This window comes from Xiphophorus couchianus, chromosome 16, assembly GCF_001444195.1.
Source record: "Xiphophorus couchianus chromosome 16, X_couchianus-1.0, whole genome shotgun sequence".
NCBI classification, from domain to species: Eukaryota; Metazoa; Chordata; class Actinopteri; order Cyprinodontiformes; family Poeciliidae; genus Xiphophorus; species Xiphophorus couchianus.
In genome coordinates, this window is record NC_040243.1 from 18,060,510 (window position 1) to 18,085,538 (window position 25,029).

At 43.3% G+C, this 25,029-nt stretch overlaps 3 protein-coding genes and 2 long non-coding RNA genes across 7 annotated transcripts; 2 read left to right on the forward strand and 3 right to left on the reverse strand.

Annotated features, from left to right (window-relative positions):
• Positions 1–1,651: 1,651 nt before the first annotated feature.
• Positions 1,652–5,254, reverse strand: LOC114159388 (GTPase IMAP family member 7-like). Its single transcript, XM_028041331.1, has 2 exons — positions 5,060–5,254; positions 1,652–3,137 (listed from the first exon to the last, which is right to left on the reverse strand). Exons 1-2 carry the CDS (start codon positions 5,097–5,099, stop codon positions 2,194–2,196), a joined length of 984 nt encoding a protein of 327 aa, XP_027897132.1. The 5' UTR covers positions 5,100–5,254; the 3' UTR covers positions 1,652–2,193.
• LOC114159389 (uncharacterized) lies at positions 3,339–3,933 on the forward strand. The gene is made up of 2 exons (XR_003598573.1): positions 3,339–3,474; positions 3,547–3,933. It is a non-coding gene; the product is annotated as an uncharacterized LOC114159389 (long non-coding RNA).
• An 839-nt stretch (positions 5,255–6,093) lies between the features above and the next one.
• LOC114160210 (uncharacterized) lies at positions 6,094–11,406 on the reverse strand. Of its 2 annotated transcripts, none has more exons than XM_028042686.1 (4): positions 10,875–11,406; positions 10,634–10,702; positions 9,215–9,507; positions 6,094–8,164 (listed from the first exon to the last, which is right to left on the reverse strand). In XM_028042686.1, the coding sequence occupies exons 1-4, from the start codon at positions 11,092–11,094 to the stop codon at positions 7,283–7,285; spliced, it is 1,464 nt and encodes a 487-aa protein (XP_027898487.1). In that variant the 5' UTR covers positions 11,095–11,406; the 3' UTR covers positions 6,094–7,282. The 2 variants fall into 2 exon arrangements, with proteins under 2 accessions (XP_027898487.1, XP_027898488.1); XM_028042687.1 differs by having other exon boundaries at positions 10,792–11,022.
• Positions 11,407–11,496: 90 nt separating this feature from the next.
• On the forward strand, positions 11,497–13,072 carry LOC114160211 (uncharacterized). Its single transcript, XR_003598738.1, has 3 exons — positions 11,497–11,584; positions 12,132–12,202; positions 12,402–13,072. It is a non-coding gene; the product is annotated as an uncharacterized LOC114160211 (long non-coding RNA).
• A 2,153-nt stretch (positions 13,073–15,225) lies between these two features.
• Positions 15,226–23,817, reverse strand: LOC114160359 (nuclear body protein SP140-like protein). Of its 2 annotated transcripts, none has more exons than XM_028042931.1 (16): positions 23,432–23,817; positions 22,560–22,734; positions 22,187–22,375; positions 21,323–21,439; positions 21,114–21,247; positions 20,984–21,028; positions 20,866–20,905; positions 20,720–20,776; positions 20,498–20,617; positions 20,245–20,384; positions 17,868–17,936; positions 17,641–17,774; positions 16,307–16,424; positions 16,130–16,204; positions 15,817–15,960; positions 15,226–15,469 (listed from the first exon to the last, which is right to left on the reverse strand). In XM_028042931.1, exons 1-16 carry the CDS (start codon positions 23,573–23,575, stop codon positions 15,383–15,385), a joined length of 1,788 nt encoding a protein of 595 aa, XP_027898732.1. In that variant the 5' UTR covers positions 23,576–23,817; the 3' UTR covers positions 15,226–15,382. The 2 variants fall into 2 exon arrangements, with proteins under 2 accessions (XP_027898732.1, XP_027898731.1); XM_028042930.1 differs by having other exon boundaries at positions 22,154–22,375; positions 23,432–23,812.
• Positions 23,818–25,029: the final 1,212 nt, after the last annotated feature.

Here is a 25,029-nt window from a genome sequence, read left to right on the forward strand (position 1 = left end):
TGTTGGATTACTGGATCCCGCCACTTCCGCACCTGGGGCTGGCGGAGTTTCATGAGGAGGCAGAGTGTGAGCGCCTGACGGCGGTTGCCATTCTGAAAGGCAACACTCTGCCTCCTAAACCGCACGGTCTCTCCGCCAGCCCAGCTCCAGCGTCTCCAGCTCCAGCGTCTCCAGGACCAGCACTTCCAGCACCTCCAGAGCCCGCAGCAGCTCCGGATCCTCCGCCTCTCGCCGCAGCAGCTCCGGATCCTCCGCGTCTCGCCGCAGCAGCTCCGGATCCTCCGCCTCTCGCCGCAGCAGCTCCGGATCCTCCGCGTCTCGCCGCAGCAGCTCCGGATCCTCCGCCTCTCGCCGCAGCAGCTCCGGATCCTCCGCGTCTCGCCGCAGCAGCGCCGGATCTTCCGCGTCTCGCCGCAGCAGCGCCGGATCCTCCGCGTCTCGCCGCAGCAGCGCCGGATCTTCCGCGTCTCGCCGCAGCCGCGCCGGATCTTCCGCGTCTCGCCGCAGCAGCGCCGGATCCTCCGCGTCTCGCCGCAGCAGCTCCGGATCCTCCGCGTCTCGCCGCAGCAGCGCCGGATCTTCCGCGTCTCGCCGCAGCAGCGCCGGATCCTCCGCGTCTCGCCGCAGCAGCGCCGGATCTTCCGCGTCTCGCCGCAGCAGCGCCGGATCCTCCGCGTCTCGCCGCAGCAGCGCCGGATCTTCCGCGTCTCGCCGCAGCAGCGCCGGATCTTCCGCGTCTCGCCGCAGCAGCGCCGGATCTTCCGCGTCTCGCCGCAGCAGCGCCGGATCTTCCGCGTCTCGCCGCAGCAACGCCGGATCTTCCGCGTCTTGCCGCTACTCCAGCTGCAGTCCTGCCGGCTTTCCCGAGCCTCCAGCCTTCGCTCCAGAGACTGCTCCAGGCCGACAGGCTGCCCTGGTTAGTGGGTTTTCACCCCGGTTAGTGGGTGTTTTCCTAGTGCCAGTTACGAGACTCTTAGTGCTCCTCCCGAGACTCTTAGTGCCTCTCCCAAGACCCCGCCTCTCAATGCTCCTCCCCCCCACCTGTTAGTGCTCCTAGTCGTTGCCGCTTCAGGGCGACCCCAGAGACTCTTCGTGGCGGCCTCCAGCGCCGTGGACGACTGCCGGACCACCTCCGTGGTTCCCGCCTCCTTTGCCTCTGCCCACCTTGTGGGTCGTTTGTTGTTGTTTTGGACTCTGGCCCCCCATCCAGCGCCCCTCCGCCCACCCTTGTTGTGTTTATGTTTTTTTGGGCGTCTGGTAGCCACCCTTGAGGGGGGTACTGTCATGTTCTGTGTTTTTCTGTGTATTTAGAGTTTTCTGTGTCCCTGAGTCTCCGTGTTGTCCTGTCTCCCTTTGATTACTCCCAGGTGTTTCTCGTTCCCTAATTACCTCCTGTGTATTTAGTGTCACCTGTGTGTCTTTGTCGGGTCCTCATCTCGTTTGGTGTCTTGTCTGATGTTGTCAGTCCATTCGTTTCTCCTTGTCGCTACCTGTGAAGAGCCCTGGTTTCCACTCTGCAGTCACTTGACACACTGCTACGGATATCTAAAGTTTAGTATTGGTCAATAACGACTGGATACAGAAAGAAAATGCTGCATTAACTTAAACTGTTTCTTTTTTTAAAAAAAAAACAAAAAAAACATAGACATAATGGTATTAAATTATAAATTTATTTGATAACTCTGCACCGGTACAGCACGCTTAAATACACCAATAAACTTCACAAGCTTGGTCAAACACGTACAAGTAACACAATTTTAGACACGTCTAAAATATCCAGGGCAGTGCGTACTCCAGTTCTCAGTTGACCCTGAGGATTTAAATGGAGAAACGCTGCCTTAGAACAAGATAACCAGCGGACTCTGCCCTGTAAAATGAGCAGGAAGTTATCGGCCACAATCTGCTGCCTTCATGGTAAACGGAGTAAGCAGAAGCATGAATGACTTTATTTTGTAAACCACACTGCTTGCAGTTTATTGAATTGCTTTACGAGCCTACTTGCAGTACCAAGAAAAGCTCAGTTTCTTTCCTGTACATAACGAACGTACCATTGTGTCAAAGGCTATGGCTTTAATCTTCATCATGACATGTAAACAAAACTCACACAAACATACCAAATATGTCATTCTTCTCCCGAAATGTGCATAATCCACAGAGAGATTATAGATAAAACTGTGATAGAAAAGCTATTTTTTACTTTTTCCACCATGGTATTTGGTTTAGAAACTTTAACGGGATTTTGAAGAACATCCCGGTCCAAACGACTGCTCCTGCAAACAGGTATCCAACTGGAACCTGCAGAGCTAAGCCCAACAGCAGGACCACCAGCATCAAGGACAGGAGGATGTTGGAGACCTTGCTGATTTTTATTTCTTTCTCTGCTTCCTTTCTTGCATTCTCTTCCTCTTTCCTCCAGAGCTCTTTAACCTTCTTCTTCAGCTCCTCTTCTTTGTACTTGAGCTTGAATTCTTCCACTTTACGGCCAATGCCGTTGCTTCTCTCTGCCAGGATGCTCTCCTGTCTTTCTCTGATCTTGCTTTCCTGTTTGGGATAAAGCTTTGCATGGTAGTGACTGCCTCCGTTCAGGGCCACCAGCGTCTCGATCTTCTCCAGAAAGCGCGCCACCTGCACCTGGTCCTCCGGGTTTTTGTTGTTAAAGACGTGGAAGCCACCGCTGCACTTGCGAATGAAGTTGCGGAGGTTGTCATCGCTCTCGGAAATGACTTGGTTTATCGTTTTCCCCTCCAGCCGATCCCCGTGGGTGAACAGCACGAGGGTGTAGTCCCACACCCGCGGGCCAAACTTAGCTTCAATCAGTTTCTGGGTGGATTCGTCCTCCTGTGTCAACCGTCCTACTGGGACCACAAACACGAAGACGTGAGGGCCCGGCTCGTGGAGCGTAACGCGCATGAGAATCTCCCGAATGATTTCGTCCTTGTCGCGGTCTTTCTCAAACAGCCCAGGAGTGTCGATGACCACAACGGGCGTCTCTTCGATCATCCCCTCCTCCTTTTCACAGTGGATGGTGACCCTCTTAAGCTTCATGTCGGATTTAAAGACAACTCTGTTGAGAATTGTGTTCCCGGTGCAACTCTTGCCGACTCCACTCTTCCCAATGAGCATGATCCTCAAAGGTTCTGAAAAGAACATGAGCAAAAGAAATTACACTTCTATTGACAAAAACTATATTTTCTGTCTTTACTTGTTCAGAAATGTAACATTAGCTTATGGTAGTTAACTACAGAATTGTGGTGCTAATAGCAACTACATGATGGAGTAGCTCTGTTAGTTTTTTTTCTGACTTGTTCTAAACTGTTTTTGTTGACAAATTGCTTTTGTAGCAGCATAAATGGTACGCTGCCACTTTAAGATCAATTTCAGCTGCTGCATATAAGCAGGTCTCTACCTGTTACAAGACTACTTGCGTCATGACGTCAACTCATTTTGCTTAGTTTGTTTGCTGAGCTGTGCTGGGTAAGCGTGGCTGTTTCTTTGTTTGTCAGCTTTTATCATAGCCATTAATGCAAGCTGGTTTGATTTGTTTAGCCTCCCTTGCTGTGCCTCCAACTCCTGGACCGATTTGTTCGGTTGTTTGTTTGCTGCCGGGAAGGTAAGCACTAGCATGGCTAGGTAACATCCGTCTCATGTAAACGAAGCCTTTATGTAGTGTTCTGTTACAGCTGCGCTCCATAAGTGACCTTGTGGATCTGTTTGTCTGGCCGTGTAGTAATTTACAGGTAAGCAGCTACCATAAGTCATAGTTTTTATCAGCAGTTGTATTAATAATCTACTTTATTTTTTAGCCTCCTGCTGAGTCCCTGACAACTATTAAATTTGGACGTACACTCGCTGCTGTTTTGCCTACGATGAATTGTTTTAAAAGATTTGTATGAACTTTCCCCCGCTGCCGGGAGTATCGATGGCACTACGAACGGGATAAAAAGCAATATTTTAGTGCTATTATATCACTGTTTTACTCGTATTGTTTCATTTTTTGTCTTTCTTTTAGGGACTGAGGCTTCTGTGGTGGCGGTGGTGACCCCTGGTGGCGGTGTCTTGTCTTGTGTGTTTTGTGGAACACCCCTTTTTTTGTGTGTGTGTGTGTGTTTGCCGTGTCTTTGTAGTGTCCTGGGTGATCCCTTTTTCTTCACTGGATGTTGCCCCTTTCCTCACTACTCTCCCCCCACTGGTAAGCCTCAGTTTCCTTTGAAATGTAAACATTTTATAATCAACTTTATTAAAAATGCATTCACTGTTTTAACTATTCGATTTCAGGTTATTGTTAAATTAAACAACCTATTAAAGTTTAATAAATTTTTTGTAGAATTGTCTGAATCTTGTCTCATTTCCTGTAGAACGTACCTGTGTCCTTATTATTATTATTATTATTATTCTATTTTCCTGGAGTTATTCCAGGTGGCGTTGTCGGTTTTATAATAAAGAAAATCCACCCCCAGGTTGCCACACTTTTATAAAAAGCACATGAGGAGGACTAGCAGCGCTTGCTAACTACTAATCCAGGATATGTTACTGTGACGTTATATATACGTTAGAGGATTAGGGCCCCGAAAAAAAAAAATTCTGACTTTAATCTCAGAATTCTAAAATTAAAGTCAGAATTCTGAGATGAAAGTCAGAATTCTGATTTTTTTTTTTTTTTTTGGTGGCCCTAATCCTATATATATATATATGGTACGGTATATATATTAAATTGGTTTAATTAAAATAAGTTTACATCTCATTCTAACAGGGTGATGAATAAATAACTGACTCTGGATCATAGCTGAGTTGAGTTTTGTTATTCAGATCCTAATCCGACCTTAAAGTTTCACTTTCTGGTTTCTGTTTCAAATGGTTGAAATGTTTAAGGTTTGAAATGTGTTACTCCTCTTAAAGTAGCGATGTCTTTTAAGCAAAGATGTGGTTATTCGTCTTTCTACTTGTTTGGGCTCATTTGCATCATCATAAACACGTTGGTTCTAATTTCCTGGTATCTCTTCCTGGTAAAGATTTTCCCTAGAGAACCAGTGACCGTACTACACGTTCACACTTGGCCTACCTGTGGTCTGTTTCGCGTCCGGGTTTCCGGCAGCAGCCATGGCAGAAATCAGTTCTGGGTTGGAAAATAGCTGCAGCTTTAAATATCCAGTCCTAATAATATCATACAGGTTTTTACGGAAGGAGAAAAACGAAAGGGAAACTAGAGCCAACAGATGTGAGGCTGTGACGGCCGCTAGTGAAACTCGCCAAGTGATCAAAGGCTGGAAAAAGCAGCTATCTGGCGACATCTAGTGGTAATTATAAAGTACGTATACCTCTGCATCCCGTACGTATCTGTAGACTTAGCAATTCACCTAATTAAAGAGACAGTAATTTGTAATAGCTGTTTACTCCATCAGGGTTTATACATATTTTTCCAGAAAAAAATTAAGATACCAGCATAAACCAAAAGCAAGGACACAACGATGAAAGGACATAGGGAATGGAGGAAGGACAAAAGGAAAGGAAGGAGAAACACAAGAAGAGAAGTGAAGGAGGAAAGATGCAAGGACAGAAGGGATGGAAGACGATAGGTACGAGTGAAGGAAAGGACAGAGACAGAAGTGAGGTAAGAGACACAAAGAGGGATAGAAATAAGGGCACAAATGAGGGCAACAAGGAAGGAAGGATATAAAGATGGACAGAGAGAAGGAAAGGACACCAGACAGAAGATCACATATAGAAAATGTATTAGGAAATAAAGTCAGAGTAAAACTTGAAAGACAACCCTTATTTGACATGCAGTCTGTGAAAGATTTGCACTAAAAATGGACGTGGGGTGCGTGCCGCGGTGGCGTATGGGATAGCGCGACCCATATTTGGAGGCCTGGAGTCCTTGACATGGACATCGCGGGTTCAACTTCCGGACCCGGCGATCTTTGCCGCATGTCCTCCCCCCTCTCTGTTCCCCTTCCTGTCAGCCTACTTTCGTATAAGGGACACTAGAGCCCACAAAAAGACCCCCTGGAGGGGTATTAAAAAAAGTGGATGTCAGTAATTATGGCTTCCAACATGGCCTGTTGCTTTTAGGCTGGAATGATCACAGGGCAAACAAACTGTTCCAAGTTAGAATTTATTGCAGATTTTCTCTAGTTCACACAGAGTAAAAAATATTCATATAATCTTAAATATATAATTACATCTCTACGAAATGCCAGTTGCAGAGAAACTATCCACTTTCTCCAGCTATCAAGAATCTTCTGTCACATTCTGGGCTGGATGGTCAACAACTAGCCGAGTTTGTTTAAATAGATTGTTTTTTAGGGGGTTTAAAGGAATAGATCACAATGTCTAATATGGAAGAGGTCAGTGCCAATATATTTGCTTAATGCTAAGTTTTGGTGTGTTGGGATTATGGTCCTGTGGGAACATCCAACTGTGTCCAAGTTTTATCCATTTTATACGACTGGAAGCCAAACAAACCCTCCGTTTGATACTGTCACCATGATGCCTGATTGTTCTAACATTATTCTCAGAATTTTTGATAAACAGCTACATCTTTGTCACGACTGACAATTTAACAGTTCTCCGGAAGGCATTTTGATTGTACTTGTGGGCAACTTGATATTTCCATCAGGCTTGAAGATGACCATTTAATAGCTGGGGTTTGTTTCTTGGCCAACACCCTCTCAGTTCATTGAGCTTTGAACACCTTGGCTTTTCTTGAACAACCTAACCAAATTTCTTGTTGACGCCGAGGGTCACATGGCTAAAGCTTGGACACAATCGTGTTTGCTCCAATGGCACATTGATCCCAAAAACACACCAAAACTGGTTTTGGAATATTTGCTCAGTTAACCGTAACCATTAAATCCACTGGAAATGTTTGACGACGCTTTAAAGTCCATCAGCAGGAAACAAACCAGTTCAAACAAACTCAACTGACTCTGCTAGGAGGAACGGTCCAACACCAAACCAGAATTATGCCAGAAGCTTGTTGATGATTTCTAGGTTCAACTCACTAATGGAACATACTGTGTCTCCAAATATTATCATGGGGTTCAAATACATCCTTAAAGGCTCAAAATGAATTCCTTCGATGGCGAGTGTATGTAAACTTTTCACTGGAAGTGTAAGTGCAACAAACTGAAAGCACATAAAAACACAAATTGATCTCTCGAGGTTTCTGATGAGTTGAAACCTCTTCTTGATAATGTTCTTGTTCACAACATAAAAGGAGAAGTCTTCATAAAGGAACATTTCAAACGAGGTTCAAAATGACCATGTTTCTGCCTTAAACTCATCATTTCCGATCTGCCAGTCTCTGCAGCAGCGCAATGACCGTATCCTGCTTCGAGGAGAGCAGCTCCAACGCCGTGGCTATCCTTCCAAGAGACTCTGACATCCGCACCTCCCTCCTCTCACGCCTCTTCTCTCTGGCTTCCACCCTGCGCCGAGCCACCCGATCCAGGTAGCCCTGCTCTTCCTGCTGCTTCAGGACCTCCTGGAACAACCCGATGCTGCCTTGCTCCTTGTTTCCTTTCTGGTTCTGCCCCCCTGATCCCACACTCGCAGACGCAGATATCGAAGTGGCACTGGAAGCGGTGTGAGAGGAAGACGTTGTGGGGAACGAAGAGAGGCCAAGGATGTTCTGAGTGTGGCTAAGTGGGGTCGTACCGAGGCAGAAAGGTGTGACGCCCGACGTGAAAGACGGACCTTTTCGGCTTTTGTAGGCCGACGAGCCCAGGTCTGTGCTGCCGGATGAGCCGAGAGCAGAAGATGCAGAGGCTGTTTCAGTAAAACATGGTGAAGAGATAAACGATGGAGACGGCACGATGGTCGCTGGCTGAATGCTAGTAGCAACAATGTCACCATTGAGGACAATAACAGGCTTGACCTCTGGAGCATTGACAAGCGTAACAGTTGTTGCAGTCTGTGAGGGACTGGCAGCTGTATTACTCATGATTTGGCTGGCGGCAGCTCCCAGACCAGCCGTATCCAAACCCCCGGTCCCAGCAAAGTCCCCATTGGGACGGATGATGGTGGTGGGCTGCGGAAGCTGCGCTGGTTTTGCAGAGATCTTTGTTGAAGGAATGGCCAGTGAAGAAGCTGTACTGCTACCTTTGTTCCTTTTGTTGCTAATGATTTGCGAGCCAATAGTATCACAGAGCGTGGCATCCATGAGCTACAGAGAGAAAAGGAAAACCACAAACTATTTTTATTAATGATACCAAGATGAGCAGCTAGTCATACCATGTAAAATTAACCTAATTAATACCCCTCTGATCACTGTAAAGCAGGAAGATACTGCCTTGAATTTTGTCTCTGGAAATTTTGAAGGACTTTTACAGACAATATAAAATACATATAGACACAGAGGCTTTATCTCCCGGATTGTGTACTGCTGCATAGAAGAAAAGAGATCATCCTTTAATATTATGAGCTCATACAAAGTTAAGAAACTCTTCTATTGTATCAAGCACAAGAAGTCCTGCACACTTTCTTGTTCAAATTTCACACTTTTCCTCACTCACAATTGTCAGAGTTGTCCATCCACAAAGGTTGAGTTACTTTATAAAAGAAAATGCTTCTCCAGGGATCTGGCTCTAAAGGAAGAACATGCAAAAAGTACACACTGGCAAGGAGTGACAAGTGGACAAGTGGATGGAAAATGGGGAAAAAAATCAATGATTTGGTGGATGAATGAATGATGGTTAGAGACGATAATAAGATAGATGGGTGATAGACAGAAGCAGATGAATGGATGAGTGTATGGAGGCATGATGGATAGATGGATGAGTAGAACATTTAGACAGTGATCCTGGAATCAGTCCAGTTATAAGTCACGTTAAAGTCGAAGTCTTTCATATTTTAACACTCAAATCCATTGGGACTGTTTTCGTTGTGGACTCACTCAGACGTGTTAACATCCTGCTAACACAATGTTCAGCCCTGACTTTTGTTTCTACTGCTTCTTTTTGGAGATTCAGATTTTGTGTCGCCTCCATTCATCTTAAAGGAAAACCTGTTAGACCAGATAATAGCAACGCCTTCATTCTACAACACTGCAAAAAGATAAAGCAAAAGAGGACAACAGGACAGTCTGCGCAATCATTCTTTTATCCAGACTCATTACAAAATGTCATTCCTATATTCTGCTGCTTTAGGAAGGTTTGGATTAGTCTTAAAATGCCCAGCAGAGGGATTTGTCTCCACGCTCCTCCTCCTGACTTACATCAAAGAATTCCCAGGATGTTTTGGCATGTCCCGTCTCCCGGCTGCGGTCCTTGACCCTCTTGTACGTGACAATGAGGTTGTTCCACTTGCGGCGGATTTTTTCCACGGGAAGGACGTGGCCCTTTGAGGCCATCTCTTCCTGGACGCTCTGGAAGAGCTGGGAGCGCTCCCGCGTCTCATAGAGACCCCAGCGGCGGCCGACGGCCTCTATCAGGCACAGGACAGCTTTGGAGGAGAAATCGGAGCCGGAGGAGAGCGTCTTGTCTGAGGGAGCAGGTGGCAGCACTGCAGCTGGGACGGGACAAAGGCGGCTTTGGTCAGGGGCTTTCTCGCCGCACTTATCCTCTCATAACTTTAAAAGGAGCACATAAATCATAGCTGGTGCTGCCGTGACATACTTAAGAATATGTGCCCAAAAAGGATGACACAGGGTTTCCATCAAATTATTATAAGCCTGGCGGGCCACCAGGCTTTACTTGCGCCCCCACCAGGCTAAACAATGTTAATTTATTTTAGTTTTTTTTAAATGATTGCCTTTTTTTAAAAAGATTTTATAGTTGGTGTTTAGGTATTCGTCTTCCATTCTTCCAAAAATGCATAACTATATAACTAATGCATAAGTAATATTTTCAAATTTCCTGTCAACTCTGAACATTTTTTAACTCAAAAACATGGCGGCGGTGGTTGGGCACTAGAGTTTTCTGGGGGAAACCCTGTGACAGACATTTTTTGGTGGAATTCACGTCATTCACCAACACAAAGTGAAAAAGAAGGAAGAGTGGATGATTTTCAACATCATTTGCAATTGAAAATGTGATTACTGCGGAGTGAATTTGCACATCTAGAGTCAAATTATTCCACATTGTTCTCAGCAAAACACTTGGAGTCAGATGAAATGGAGAGTGTCTACTGGAAATTTAGATTTTTCAATTGAGTTCAGGTACAGACTTTGACTAGACCATTTCAACACTTTGTATCTGGCTGTGTTTTTAATGCTGCTGCCCATTAGGAACACTAACCCTTTCCACAGCGTCAAGGCTTTGGCAGCCTCACAGGCTTTCTTCAGGGATCGACCGATTCTAGCTCAACTCATCTTCCCATCAAGTCTGACCAGCGTTGCACCCCCACAGCATGATGCTGTCACCACCATGTTCCACAAAGGGAATGGCGAAAACAGAGCTGTGGAAATCGTGAATTGTTTTCCTTCACTTCACTTTGTTTTGGCCGATCACACCAAATCGCAACAAAACGTATTCAAATGATTTCTGGAATAAAGTGTGAAAAAAACGATATGGAGGCTTTTGTAGATGATACTAATTTAATGGCTTAATCGCATTTGTGTATTTCGTGCATTTACCACCTAGAAATATGCAGCATATCACTGGATTTTACGCATCAGTGTGGTTTCTTCTCTTACCTGGGGCAATCTTCAGGTATGTTTTCCCATCGGCTGATGATGTAAAGAACCGATCTGTGCTCACGGGATCTGAGATCAAACAAATTACATGACAAGACTTGAAACGGTGCCTGTATGAATTATGGTTATTATGGGGTATATTAACATGGAGATTAAACCTCTTATAGCTTTTAAACAATAACTGAGGTCCAGTGTCGACAGACTGATCTGTGGCCCCATGAATGGACTCATCTGTGCTCACACAGCAGAACGGAGGGAGCCGAGGTGTTGGCCTGCAGCTCCGTGTCAGTCAGTTCCTCCGCAGTCTGCTGCGCCCCTCCTCCTGCTCCCGCTCTGCATGCGGCATCTCCGCAGGGCGCAGGCGACTCCCGGCTGCCCAAACCCAGCGCAGATGAGCTTTCATCCCCGGCTTCGGTTTTCACATGCATCGCTGCGCCGCCTCCATGCAGGTTCGCGTCCATGGCTGCTGCGGCATGGAGGAGGAGAAGAAGAAGAAGAAGACGAAAAACAAGAAGGGGGAAAAAAAAGAAGGGAAAAAAAAAAAACTAACGTATGCGCACGTTTTTGTCTGCGCAGGCGTTCAACGGGAGAGAAAGTTTGGAGATCGCGGTTGTTGATCGGCGATGCACGCTTCGGCCGGAAGTCACGCCGCCGTCGCCGCCGCGTTCGGCTCGAGGAACGTTCTGCTCGGCCGCGTGCGCGCCAGGGCGACGCTCCCCCCGCGCGGGTTTTGTTTTCCAGCGACGAGCAGAGAAATGGCTGCGCCGTCCACCTCAGCTCAGCTGGCGGATGCGCAGGGCGGCTGCGCAGCTCGCAGCACGGATTTGCTACTAGGGAAGCGTGACAGTGACGTCAGCTGATCGCACGGCACGTGGTTCGCGAACGCCGCAGCTTCAAAAATAAGGTCAAAGGCATCAGTTCAAACCCACAGGAAAAAGATGCGTACCCAGGGTAGGTCTGATCTAAAATGTGTTCAAAAACTGGATGTTGGTTCAGTAATTTATTTTAACGCTATTATTTTTCTTACAAAGATATTAATACATGTCATATTTGGTTATTTGGATGATTATAATTTACAGCTAATAAAAACAAACTACAAATATAGGCTAATTGATATTAGCCTCCATGATCATTTTTAATTCATAAAAGGCGAGTTTGTAATAATTTAGGAGCCTGTTGACTTGGTCCATACAATCCTCCCTGCACAAGAAGGGTGAAGCCCAAAGTGAAGCTGATCGCAGGAAAATTGAGTGGAAGAAAAAAAAAGGGCTATAAAATCATTAAGTCCGTAACAAAGCTACTGGTTGATTGCCAAATGGAGATGCAAAACTGACAATAATTCACGCAAACTAAGCATTAAGTGTACAAGCTTACATTTCTTGAATTAAAAATATATTTAGGCCCGAGCAGCTAAGTGCTGCAAAGGCCTATTGTAATTGTACTCTTTCTTATTTTTTAGTTCGATCAAATGAATCGTATTTGATCGAACTCCTCCTAGGGATTTCGATCGATCAGCTTCAAACTTGGTCAGTCTGTTCATAAGGCATGGCTGATTAAGTTATCAAAACGGTGAGTTTTTGTGCATGCTGAAGGGGCCTGTGGGATCAGGTGGGATCGACGGAAACGCCGTCGATCCCACCGCATACGGTCGTCTCTAAATAATACATCCATCATCGGATTTCCACGTAACTTTTTATGATTGACTCTTGTGAACCTCTAAGGAGCCCAAAAGCACTGAATCGTAATTTGACTCCACTGCGCCCCCTAGGTTAATCCATCAGCCAATCTGCACCAGATTTTTTGTCCGTCGTCAAAGAGCGCTGCCAAATGCATCGGTACGTATCGTCTGGCAGACGGGCGTGGGAACTGCGGGAGAGCGTCTGCGGTGGCTGGCTGGCAGAGGTGCCAGAATCCCGGCGGTTGGAGCGGCGCTGAGCTCTGAGGGCCGTCCGACGCCGCTTGCGGCTTTAATTCTTATTGTTGAAATAAAATTTACTATTGGCTGAATTTGGGGTTTTCAAGAAGTCTAAGCTAAGCCATCAGTTGGACTGCCATGTTTGATCTCTTTTCTAAACATCCAACAATTTTTTTTTTTCAACTTTTCAAGAAATTTAGGATGATTGCACAAGTTTAGGAAACACTCTAGGTTAATTTATTATAGAAACATTCACAAGACATCCACAGTCAGTGCAGACGTGTCAACCTTTTGGCAGTTTTAAACATAGTTCCACAATGTAATAAAAAACAAGCCACATAAAACAAATTCATTTAAGCATAAAACATACAAAAACATAAAAAAGAAACCGTTATTACAAATTGCATTGGTCCTGCATTTAAAAAAAAAACTTAAGGTCTTAATTGTGTTGAACACTTGGTCATTTTTGTTTGCAGTTTACTCACGAAAGCATTGAAAATGAAGATTTCGGAGATCGTTTTAGATGAAAAAAAAAGAGTTTCTCAAAGAGATAAACATTTGGCAACTGCTTTCTGTACATGGGAGGCAGTTCAGGCTTTACGCACAATTACATCAGCTTTTGTGGGAAATTAATATTAATAATACATACCTCTCGCTTTGCGGTAATGCATTCCTCTTTACATAAAAGTCTGAAGGTTGACATCAAATCCTTATCTGAGTAATACTTTTATCAACTGATGTGCTTAACCAGAATTTGGATTTTAACAAAGGGGAACAGCAACATAATAAAACTTCAACAGTGGCTGCAAATACAAACTTGGCCTCAACAGGCCACCGTTAGGTCAAAAATTAGTACTGGTATTCCTCCATGGATTAAACCAGGTTTAGTGAGACTTTGGCCATGTTAAAATGTCCAAATTGCAAACTCAGTTTTAATCTGTGAGAGCTAAATCCAGGTTTAGTTTTCGCTCAGGGTGGATTTGCGGCGCATGGTGCGATCATGTTGTTTTGAACCGTTGCAACAGATAAAGGCTTCGGATAACTTCAGCAGTTCATCCTCCTAAAATGCACCGTTATCATTTCATTAATATGCATCCTCCATTGCATACCTCTCAATTTTCATAAGTTAAGGCCATAAATATTTGTAAATAAATACTAAAAAGTGTCATAATCTAGCTACGTTTTAACACTTTAAAATCTTGTGTTAAAAAAAAAGTATTATCTTGGACTTTTGGTTATTTCTAGTTGCAAACATCTCAGGTTACGCCGCCATTTTATTCCCCACACAATGTAAAAGTTTGTGGGCCAACCGGTTGCAAAAGTGAGTCTCAAAGTTCCCTCAACTGGCACAACAAGGCTTCAGAGCAGACGGTTGAGTTCTGTGTTTTAGTTCAACGCATTCCTGACCAATCCACACAATAGTTTCACATGGCAAGGGAGCATGTGACAAGAAGGGGCGGACGACATGAGGCTGAGAACAAAAGTGACACCATTTTCGTCACATAACTTCGACAAAGAGAACCGATTTCAAAACTTCGGCCCGACCCTGCAGGACGAGACTTTTCTGAGTTTACTCTAAGACTCTCAGGATGAAGATAACCACAGAACATCATAGAGAATCTGCTGTACTTCAGTTCATATCGAAGCATGTTTTTCAAAGAGTGTGCCATACATTCAGTACTGGCACACATTTTTTTAACATTTTCTTTCATTAGTTCAACAGAATATTTAAAAAAACAAGGTGGATCCTGGTTAGATAAAGAGCAATCAAATTACCGTATTTTCCACATTATAAGGCGCACCTTCAATGAATGGCCTATTTTAAACCTTTTTTCATATATAAGGCGCATCGCATTATAAGGCGCATAGAATAGATGCTACAGTAGAGGCTGGGGTTACATTATGCATCCATTAGATGAAGCTGTGCTAAAGGGAATGTCAACAAAATAGTCAGATAGGTCAGTCAAACTTTATTAATATATTACAAACCAGCGTTCTGAAAACTCCGTTCATTCCCAAAATGAATAAACATCTGTTTGATTATTTTCCCCGAGGTAAAGTAAGTGACGTGGTATTCATTCGTGTGCGGATGGAGAGATTACGTCTTTTCATAAACCGAAAGCACCAAGTAGGACCGCCTCTAAATTCATTGATGTTAGGTTCGCGTGCTAGCGCTGTTGCCTTCATTCGAATAGTGAGTCTACTGACACTTCTACTTGCTGCTCTCTGTTCAACAACCCACTGTTTGAGTTTGTCCTCCAACTGTAGCCATCTCGCTTTGTTCCCTCGGAAACTCTGTTTAGTCTTCTTTACTTTGCGCAGGTCATCTTGTTGCTTCCTCCACTTCCACACCATTGATTCGTTCATGTTAAATTCTCTCGCTGCTGCTCTGTTCCCGTGTTCTACAGCCTGACTGATCGCCTTGAGCTTAAACTCTGCGTCGCAAGCGTGTCTCTTAATAGGAGCCATTTTGGGGTCTTTACACAAAACCCAGCATGCACCGCGCGCTTCTTCTTCTACGGGGGAAAATGAAGTTGGCGTCTGCTTTCCTGTTTCTTCTTCTATGGGGGAAAATGAAGTCGGCGTCTGCTTTCCTGTTTCTTCTTCTACGGGGGAAATGAAGTCGGCGGCTGCTTACCGTAGTTGCGAGACCTGTTGTGGCTCAATATTGGTCCATATATAAGGCGCACTGGATTATAAGGCGCACTGTCGGCTTTTGAGAAAATTTAAGGTTTTCCGCCTTATAGTGCGGAAAATACGGTATTATCAGCACAACATTTAAATGTTATTTATGTATAGCCAGTGTCTGTAAGTGGTGTCCGTGAGTCTGTCGTCTAATCCTGGATGTTGAAGGCCTTCTTGAATTCTCTGTCAAATAACTGCTTCAGGTGTTTGCCCATGTCCAGGTATTCTGGATTGTTCTGTGAAAGAGATTCAAGAGCTTGTTAGTTCTCCAATAAGAGGAGGACGGTCTTTGAAGGAGCAATACACAATATGACTGATGAAGAAGAAAAATATACATTCTGTATTTTCTAAAAAAAACAAAACATTATAGAATTTTGAGCATCTGAGAATTTAAATTTGAATTCAATGTACTTGTGGTACATGTGGTATTATGTGGTACAATATGTGGTACAATGCAAGATTTCCCCTCTGCAGAAATCCCTTTTTAACGCATTCAATATGTTTTGAAAAAGTCAGAGAACATTACCCTGATGTTGAGCGGTTTTCTGTACGAAAGCGCTAGATGCTTCCAACGTTTGCTTACCCTGTTGTATGTGGCAGAGTTGGTGAAAATGAGCTGGACGTCAGACACAAACCCGCCAACAGTCTGGTATTCGCTCCTCTGAAGTTTGCCTGCGATCTTTTCCAGCCACATCGGAGTCTTAATAACGCTGCAGTAATTTTTCAGCTGTGGGTGTCAAGCACAAATTGTGTTTGCATTCATTTTAAGACGACAGAATCAATGTAGCGATATGATAATCAATACTGTGATTTCAGCAGGAGCAGACATAATTCCTGCACTTTGAATCGTTTAAGTTTTATTTTGCGGACACAGAAAGACGCGAGAAGTCACTTACATACTCCCTCGGGTCGGTGGCAAATATCTGCTCCTCGTCAGCGCTGCACAGATAGAGGAGGAGATACTGGCATTCCTGTCCAGGGGAGACAGGAGAGATGAGTTGCAGCAGGACGTCTGAGCGACAGGTTTTTATATGAACAGACTTTCGGACTGGAGCAGAGGAAAAGATGCTCACCAGCATGTGTTGAGATATTTGACGGGACATGACGGCTTCGGTTCTCTGCTCGTCGGGGTAGCGGCACTCCTCGGTGAGTTTAAAGACGCAGAATGTGCAAAGCCACTGGTTGTCATCCCTGAAAAAAATACATATATATATATATGTAACAAAACTAACTCTGAGGGGACAGAGTCTGGTCTCCACTGGATCAATCATCTTCCTTCAAACTCAAAACAACAGCAGTGTAAATGTTGATATGTTGGACAGGCTTGAGTGGTAACATGACAAAACTAATTGCTGTTACTGACTCAAAATTCTGCAATGATTCTTCAGGTATATAGTTGTTTAGTTCTTTTTACTGTTATAGATTTATAAAGAATGCATTTACAGTTACGCACATTGTAGCTATCTCACTTTAGGTAGCATAACAGTCTGATTACATATATTTTAAAACATGTGTTTTATGGGTGTAAACATAAGGAAATTAAATTGATTGCGAAAAACATCAAGTTGTGTTCGAATCATTTGGAGGAGAGTGAATCATCAACAGTGCAGACAGATCGTCTGCATGGTGCAGCAGGAGATTAGGAATTTCTATTGCATCATGGCGGCAAAATATTAGAAGTATTCATATAACTTTCTACCCATACTGGCAGTAGGTACATTTCTACTGATCATAAAATTACGCAAATTGAAATTCTGAAAATAAATATGCTCAATGGAAACATGGCCATTTTGAAAAAGATAGACAGGCAGACAGACAGACAAATCTTTATTGTCATCGTCACAAAAAGCTTGTTAGAAATGTTTTTGGCATGAGGATGATGTAATTTTTCGGTGGCATCAAAATTAGTGTATTTCAGAAAAGTGCAATGAAAACGGTTTTCACAAACTCTGAGCGAAATATCGTTGTTAAATTTATTATATTATAAATTTAACAATTTATATTATTTATATTATTATATTAAGAACTGAATTGAACTGCAGCTGGCGTCAGTTTTGAAAAGCAAAAAGCCAATGTAACTAATAACTGGGACAAAAACTCAAATTGTGATGTAGTAAACCTAAGATAAGGATCATCCTCTAACTGTAAATCAATGTAAAACACAGTTTGTTTCAGAAATATATTTCTATCTTTTCTATGAGGGAATAAAAACTAAATATGGAACCACAAATGCTTCCCCCCCCCCCCTTACTTATTCAGATGTGGAAAATATTACAATCAAATATACTTCTCAAAACTGCCTATGGCCTGCAGAAAAACTCCCAATAAACCCAACAGACCAGATAAACTAAGTCTTGTTTCCAAATGCCACGACTGTCAGACAAACTGAGAAGGCGTTAGTTCTTACCCCAGTACCGTGCCGTCTATATGAGGCAGATGGCAGTTCTGGTGAAATGATCTCGGACATTTATCACACTCCACCAAGTCCTCCTCTCCCTCACTTTTACAGATGCAACACTTGTCGTCATTTTTGTCATCGTCCTGTAAAGTCAGTCCATTCATTTCATAATTGAATTCAATTTCGTGATTTTACAGCTTGTTAAATGCAAAACTAAATAAGCCCAACACATTTACCAGGTCTTCAGGTTTCGGTTTGCACCGTTTGCATTTGCATAGCAACGAATGCATCGTCAAGACCTTTGCCTGAAAGAGAAAAGTAGACAAATTCTCAGTCTTTTGTTTTTACAATTTAGGGCTCCTGATTTAGAAACCGCATATTTTCAGACTCATCTTAGAACAGTTTCATGAAACAACATCACTCAAACTGTGGCAAACCTAACTTGATTCTGCCTAGTTCCCAGCTTCACAACACACAGTTAAAACCTCTAACCAGAAGCATCAATATTTTGAGGATTTTAAAAGCAAAAAAAAAAAAAAGCACATTTGTGTGAAGGAAGTAAGAAAAAAATAAAAAGAATTACAGGATATTGTGATTGTCGATATATATATATATATATATATATATACACAGTTCTGGAAAAAAATGAAGAGCCCACTCCACCAACTCCCATTGAAAACCTCCTGGTTCTTCCACCAAATATTGATTTCTGAACTCTTCCTGAGTTAAAACTTTAGTATTGTTGTTTCTAAAGGATTATGAACCTGTTTTATTTGCATTATGTGAGGTCTGAAAGCACTGCATTGTTTTAATTATTTTGACCATTTCTCATTTTCTGCCAATAAATACAAAATTTTTGCTGGGAATTTCAGAGACATGTTGTCAGTAGTTCACAGAATAAAAGAACAAAGTTCATTTTACTCAAACATGTACCTATAAAAGATAGAGAAACTGATCATTTCGTCTCTTATTTTTTTTCCAGAGCTGTATATAGATAACAAAACAGTAATAGACAGAGTCTCCTCCTCTGCGGACAATAACTTCGCAATTTCCAACCGGGAATGTTTAGCAATTTGACAATCTCTGCAGGTATTTTGTGAAGAATTGTGAAAATCGACACAATTTCTCCCCATGTCTGATAAACGCTCCTCAAAAGTATTTATGTCATCTGCCAACACTGACCTGCATAGTGAAAGGAGACTACTTGAAGCGAAATATCAACGCTGCTGTCTGAGCACAAACTTCTGACCAAGCACACAACGCATCGTACAAAACAGCTCTGCGCAAAACAGTTTGAGACGTGGAGGAGGTCGTCTCTCGGCGAACAAGATGATGCAATTTTCCTCATCTTCATTTCAATTTCAGTCAGTAATTTTCATCAATATGCGTCATCCTACACTCTGGATGAAGTATGGTAGAGTCTGAGGGTGCGCAGAAAGGCCACAACAGTGGAGTATCCCGTGTTGATGCTTTGACATCAGAGACAAACTACCTCAACCTTACAAGCTGCCATCTATTTGGCTTTGAGATGAGTCAAGACAAGGTGTTTAAAAGACTTCATGACCACAATCAGTGCGACTCCCCTGTAATCTTTGACTGTTGTCTTTTTAGGGACTGGGACATTGGCTGAGGTCTTGAAGCAAACTGGAACATGACTGGTCAACAGTTAAAATTGTGAAAACTTTTAACCCCCCCACTGGAGACAGACTATCAGCTGAAACAGAGTCCGGGTCTGTGGCCTGGTGGGGGTTCAGGCCTTTAAACGGTCTGTTTACATCCTGTTCTTTGCTAGAGAGACGTTTAAGTGGTATAAGAGAGTTGGGTGGTATGGTGCTCGGTGGGTGGTTCAGGTGTTGATCAGTGGCTGATAGGTGGAGGTGTGGGAAGGGAGCAGGTCTGAACCATTGCCTTTCTCAACGGCAGCAGAACTGGTTCAGATTGTTGGCCAGGTTCATTAACGATAGGATTTACTCTTTTATTCAGACAGATCACTGGCAGAGAGCTGATTTTATTCTCTCACAATGGAGTAAATCAGCTCTTCTCACCTTTTAGCTAAATGTGTTTTGAGTCTTTGTGTATCTTTCTTTGTCCCCATCTCTATCCAGCCTCTTTCTCTGGTAAGCTGTCTGAGTTTGGTTGGGTTTGTCACTGTTGTGTCCTAATAAAAGTTAATCTAGGACGTCACAGAGTCGGGGCGCTAATCCAGACTGCAGCAGACCCGGAAACACTCCTGACGCTCACTGGTCCGCGATTTAGACGTCCTACCAGCAGGCTTGAAAATGTTTAACTGCTTCTTGTGTGCAGGAATCAAATGCACTACAATCTGGATGGCTCATAGCGGCGCGAGGAATAGCGTGATGAGCGCTGCAGACTAGAGTTTCAATTCACAACCCGAAATACAATATTTCTGATCTCCTTAAAGTCAAAGTTTCATCGGGGATCCATTTTTCCAACAGCTGAAATGATCCCAACTTGATCTACTGTGAAAAACTCTTCACGCCATGAAATAAGCACTAACGGAAAATACCAAGAACCAAAGTTCATTTTAGATTTCAGCTATAATAATCGAATCTACATCAACATGTTGGGTTTCTGACGGCGAGTCATGTCTACCTCCAGGAGAACGCTGAGGGGTTCCCCTTTGTACAGGATGTCCTTCCTCCAGGAGGCGTCTCTCTGGTTTAGTGCTGTGTTCACAAACTCCTCCGGACTCATCCAGCTCACCTCGGTGCGAATACTTTTCCCACATTTCCCTAGTGGGGGGGCGTAAAAGATAACAGACACGTTTCATACGTCAGCGCACGGCGTCTGACAGCAGAACTGTTTTAGTTTAACACTTATTGTTCTTCGGCTGAGTCGTGGTCACCTGATGCAAACCGACATTTGTATAAAGTCCCAGTTAAAGCTCCACACGTCACTCTGAACATGCTCCTGTAATGATCCGGGCCCACTTGTGTCGGCTCGCCTTGTTCCTCCGTTTCTTCTCCTTTGTGAGACGAAAGTTGTGCAAATGATATTTATTACGTCAGCACCGCCGCTGCTATTATGTCAGCGCTGTTGTCTGTTAGTGTTGTGTAGAAACCGGCACCTGAGGCTTCCTCTGTTAAAGGCTGTGCTTCCTCTTCATCCTCACTGTCTTCTTCATCTGACAGTAAAAAAAAATGAAGGTTTTCAGTTTTAAAAAAAACAGAATTTGGTAATTATGAATCTTGGTGGGTTCTGAAATAGCGTTACCTGTGTTTGAATGACTGGCAACAAACAGGGCTTTTCTGGCCTGGCAATTAAAGACGTGGATGAGTGAGTCAAAAATAATGCGGATTTCTTTCTTTGTTGTTGTTGTTTTTGCTTTTACCTGTCTGGTTCTTCTTTTGTAGAACGCTGCCTTCAGGTGCCCGTCCTTTCAAAGGAACGACTGCGTGTGAGTGAACCAATATGACGGACCACAAATAATTGCACAGTTCCAAAACGGCGTTTCGGCAAACCTTGATAAGTTTTCCCAAAGGGGTGTCCTTGCATCGGATGCTCAATTTCCAGTTCTTGGCGCTTCCTTTCCCTGCGAACTTCTCAAATTCAGACGGAGTGAACCGCTGTTTGTCCACCTGGATGCACTTTTCACCTGAAAACAAAACGACTCGATTCTTTCACATAAATGACTCCTGGGAATCCAACAGGCTAATGAACGCAGGCTGACCTTTAGCCAGCTTGTCTCGTATGAGCGTCCCCTCCACCTCGCCACAGGTCACAGGCAGCTGGGTCTTATAGAGGGGCCAGGTCCAGATCTCGCCTGCCTCCCCCTTCCTTGGAGACGCTGAGGAAAAAAGACAGTGGACTGGGATTTTTAATCTTCAAACTGGAACTTTCACGGACTATAAGACACATTCGACATGTAAAATCAGAGGAACCATAGCCATAAAAATACGGTTTTACAAAAGCATTAGATCATTTACAGAGGGGTGAAAGCACGCTGCAGTCAGGTGGACAAGCAGCAGCTGTAATGGTGTGTTTGATTTCCACACAAAAAAAACTGAATTACTGCTTACCGTTAGTGGGAATAATCACATAGTACACAAGAGTTCACTTTAAACATGGCTGCCACATAAAGATACCTGTTTATTTGCACCGCTGACACTTTGCGGCTTATTAAAAACTACTGTGCAATCTGGGAAAAGTCTGGAATTTGATTTCAGTATTTTCAAAGTCTTTATAAGTGTGGAAAAAAGAAAATAAGAGTACGGAAATAAACTTTGTTCCCTTGTAATTCACGCTGTTCTTTCCCGAATCGAGCTCTACCCTCCTTGAGTCCTTCCCTCCTCCGTTTCTGAAATGGATTTCTGATCCATATCAATATGCTGATCTACACCTCTTAAATTATGCCATGAAGAGTTGCACTTAGCTTGGCGCCTCATACCTAAAATCTACTCAAAACACACAATAAAACAGGGAACGTACAGAGATTAGACGGCGAATCCCGGTGCCGCTGCACGCATACGAACAAAAGTGAACTGGCAGAGAGGTAACTTACAGAAATGTATTTTCTTGGCCTTTTTCTTCTGACCTGGAGTCTGTTTTGCTGACGAGCCCGGCTGCTCATCGTCGCCTTCGCTGCTCCCGCTTCTGAGCTTCCTCTTCTTTTTGGCGGTCTTCGTTTCCTTCTCCTCGCCTTCGGAAACCTTCGCGCTTCCCCTTTCGTCGTTCTCTTCGGTTTCCCTCCTTTCAGGTAGTTTTGGGTCAAAGTGGTAAGAGCCTTAAAGCAGAAAATTTACAAATAACTTATGGAATGATTTTTTTTCTTCCAACACAGGAGCTGAATTAATAAAAGGAAGACCCAACATGATAACGACGTGCTATTTAAAACATTTTTAGACATTGTTTTACATTCTTTTAGTTTGTCAAGGTCCAATGAAACAGTAGAGCTGAATACATCTTACCGTCCATGAGACTATTGTGCAGCAGCTTCAGGGTGGGATACTGATTCATGATGACGTCTTTGAAGACACATCTGAAGAACAGCGGGATGTGCTCCGAGTTCTCTTTCTCAAGCCAGTCTAAGAGTTCATAAACAGCTTTTCTCATTTTATCTTTGCTTCTCATCCGGATCGTCGTCTAAGCACACACCAAGAGACATTAAGAGAAGTCAGTACTCGAAATGGCCAAAAATTAGGGACGTTATTTGTCAGTTCAGGTTCATATAAACATGGATATATTTAGCATTTTAAGGACTAAATTATTAGACAGCTGTTTCTCTGATGAAACTACAAGATTAATTAATTCAATTGAAAGATACTTTGTAATACAAGTGACATTTTAAAAGTTACACACGGGTATTGTCTGTATGTGACAGTAAGCAGATTTTAAATACAGGTCTTTTATTCATTCTTTTTTACTAATTTGTAAGTATCTTGTCACTTCCCTCCGTTTGGGTTGCCATGGGTTACGCCGGATGTCCTTCCCCAGTTTACCCCGGGGAGGGAAACGGGGTTCGAACCTGCAACCCTCCGAGCCGCGACCTGCCTGCTCTGTCACTACTAGCCCGTAAAACTACCAACAAACATTACTTCAGTTGTACAATAAAAAATAAGCAGTACATACACTAAAAGAAGCAACTATTTACATCCAAACTGCTAATCAGAGGTTAGAGACCGAAGAGTAGGTGGACTGGTGGTACTCAAGATTGTTTACTCGATCAGCTGTGACCCAACTTATTTGGATAAAACGGCCCACGAAACCGAGTCCGTGTTTATTTCCCGCGCGCGACCTTTGGAGCTGTGGGCGTGTACTCCCATCCGCTTGAAAACTTTACCTTGTATTTGTCTTCCGGTATCAGGTTGTGGTCCCGGAGCTGGTTCAGGAAGGTCCGCGGGTTTTCCATGCAGGACATTTCTGTTTTACGACAGTGGAAAAACCTGAGCAGCTCGTCGTGCTCCAGGAAGTCCAGCGGGTCCATCACCGGTCAGCGTGCGGGCCCTGCGAACCGAGCGTCTTTGCGGCTAAATGCAAAACACTACCCACGCTTGCTGCTGTTCCACAGCTTGAGAAACAACTCGGGTGCACGAAGCGAAACACTTTTTCTTGAAAATATGTTGGAAGTGTCCGGAGCGGGGACGGCCGGAAGCACTTCTAAAGATTTCGCGGTGGAGCGTCCCAACAAAAAGCCTCCGCGGTTCCTCCTCCAGTGACGTTTCGAAAATGAAAGTAGTTTCGGGTTTTTTGCGAAATGTTGTCTTGACAACATTTGGTGCGATCAAATCAAAGGAAAAGATTATGCGCCGTGGATTTGTTTAGTGGTTTTGGAGACAAAAGATCTCACCCGTAACAACAAAATAACCAAAGAGAGCGACATTAATTTGGGAATAAAACCTCAGAGAATTAATAAATTGTGACTTAATTTATAAAACGAGCGCCTTATTGTCTCGCTGAGAAAATGTGAAATGATTTTTTAAAGAAAACTATTCCATGTTCTTTTTTCTCCCTTAACAAATGGACAAGTAAGAATAAAACAGGGTTTTAAATGTAAAGTATAAATTTCTGCTTGATTTCACGGACAGTGCAGCCAATAGAAAACCTTTTTCTGCTTTGTGTGTGTGTGTGTGTGTGTGGAGGGGAGAGTTGATGACATCACAAGAGGTACGAACATCAAACCGTTGATTTTCCACAGCGTGCCTTGAGTTTATCATTTTAAAACAAAAAGATTGTTATTCTGTTGGAATTGGCTTATTTGTGACCAGTTGTAATAAATTATTTTAGCCAGTTACTGTGTGATGTTTTGCTAGCCAGTTAGCAAAAATCAGCTAATTTTCAGGAAAAAAACTATGACTATGACGCCTCGTTATGTCACCAGATCCATGTATACGTTGAGGTTTGTTTTCTGGGAAGGTAGATGTTATCTTAAATATTAACATCCAACAAAAGAGCAAAACAAACAGAAAAACTGGTTGTGATGTGCTGATTTATAGGTGTCGAACTATAGCTCAAGTGAGCTAGGTTTACTTACAGAAACATCTGGCAAGCAGGTTTATTTACTAAGATGTTAAAGGCCGTTTAGACATTTGAAAAATGTTTCAAACATCTCGTTGAACTTCTAGCATGAAGAAAAAAGAAGGTTCAACCAGTAATATTAGGATTTACTTAAAGTTGCTGGTGGCATAACAGGATTGTCAATTGAGGACGGCAGTACACAAATGAGCTTTAATGACAAATAATTGGAATTCTTTTTAATTTGTTAAATGAATGTCTTTAGTTCAGTCGTCGTTTCATTATTATCTCTTAATTATTCATGAAAATATTTATAGTGGTAGGACTAATTGGGCCCATAAGGATGCTGTCGTCAGAGCATCAAAGAATTTGAAACACTGTCTGCTAAATTACATAACAGGGGCGAAAAATATGGGACACACCTGC

Bases quoted from the DNA above. Each gene is read 5' to 3' on its own strand.
- LOC114159388 (XM_028041331.1), bottom strand. From the start codon at position 5,099: ATGGCTGCTGCCGGAAACCCGGACGCGAAACAGACCACAG. The intron at 3,138-5,059 runs GTAGGCCAAGTG...TGTTCTTTTCAG, and splicing joins GGACGCGAAACAGACCACAG to AACCTTTGAGGATCATGCTC.
- LOC114160210 (XM_028042686.1), bottom strand. From the start codon at position 11,094: ATGGACGCGAACCTGCATGGAGGCGGCGCAGCGATGCATGTGAAAACC. The intron at 10,703-10,874 runs GTGAGCACAGAT...GTTTGATCTCAG, and splicing joins GGCTCCCTCCGTTCTGCTGT to ATCCCGTGAGCACAGATCGG. The intron at 9,508-10,633 runs GTAAGAGAAGAA...GTCCCGTCCCAG, and splicing joins ATACCTGAAGATTGCCCCAG to CTGCAGTGCTGCCACCTGCT.
- LOC114160359 (XM_028042930.1), bottom strand. From the start codon at position 23,575: ATGGACCCGCTGGACTTCCTGGAGCACGACGAGCTGCTCAGGTTTTTC. The intron at 20,618-20,719 runs GTGCCGGTTTCT...CGTCTCACAAAG, and splicing joins TTTAACAGAGGAAGCCTCAG to GAGAAGAAACGGAGGAACAA. The intron at 17,775-17,867 runs GTAAATGTGTTG...CTGACTTTACAG, and splicing joins AACCGAAACCTGAAGACCTG to GACGATGACAAAAATGACGA.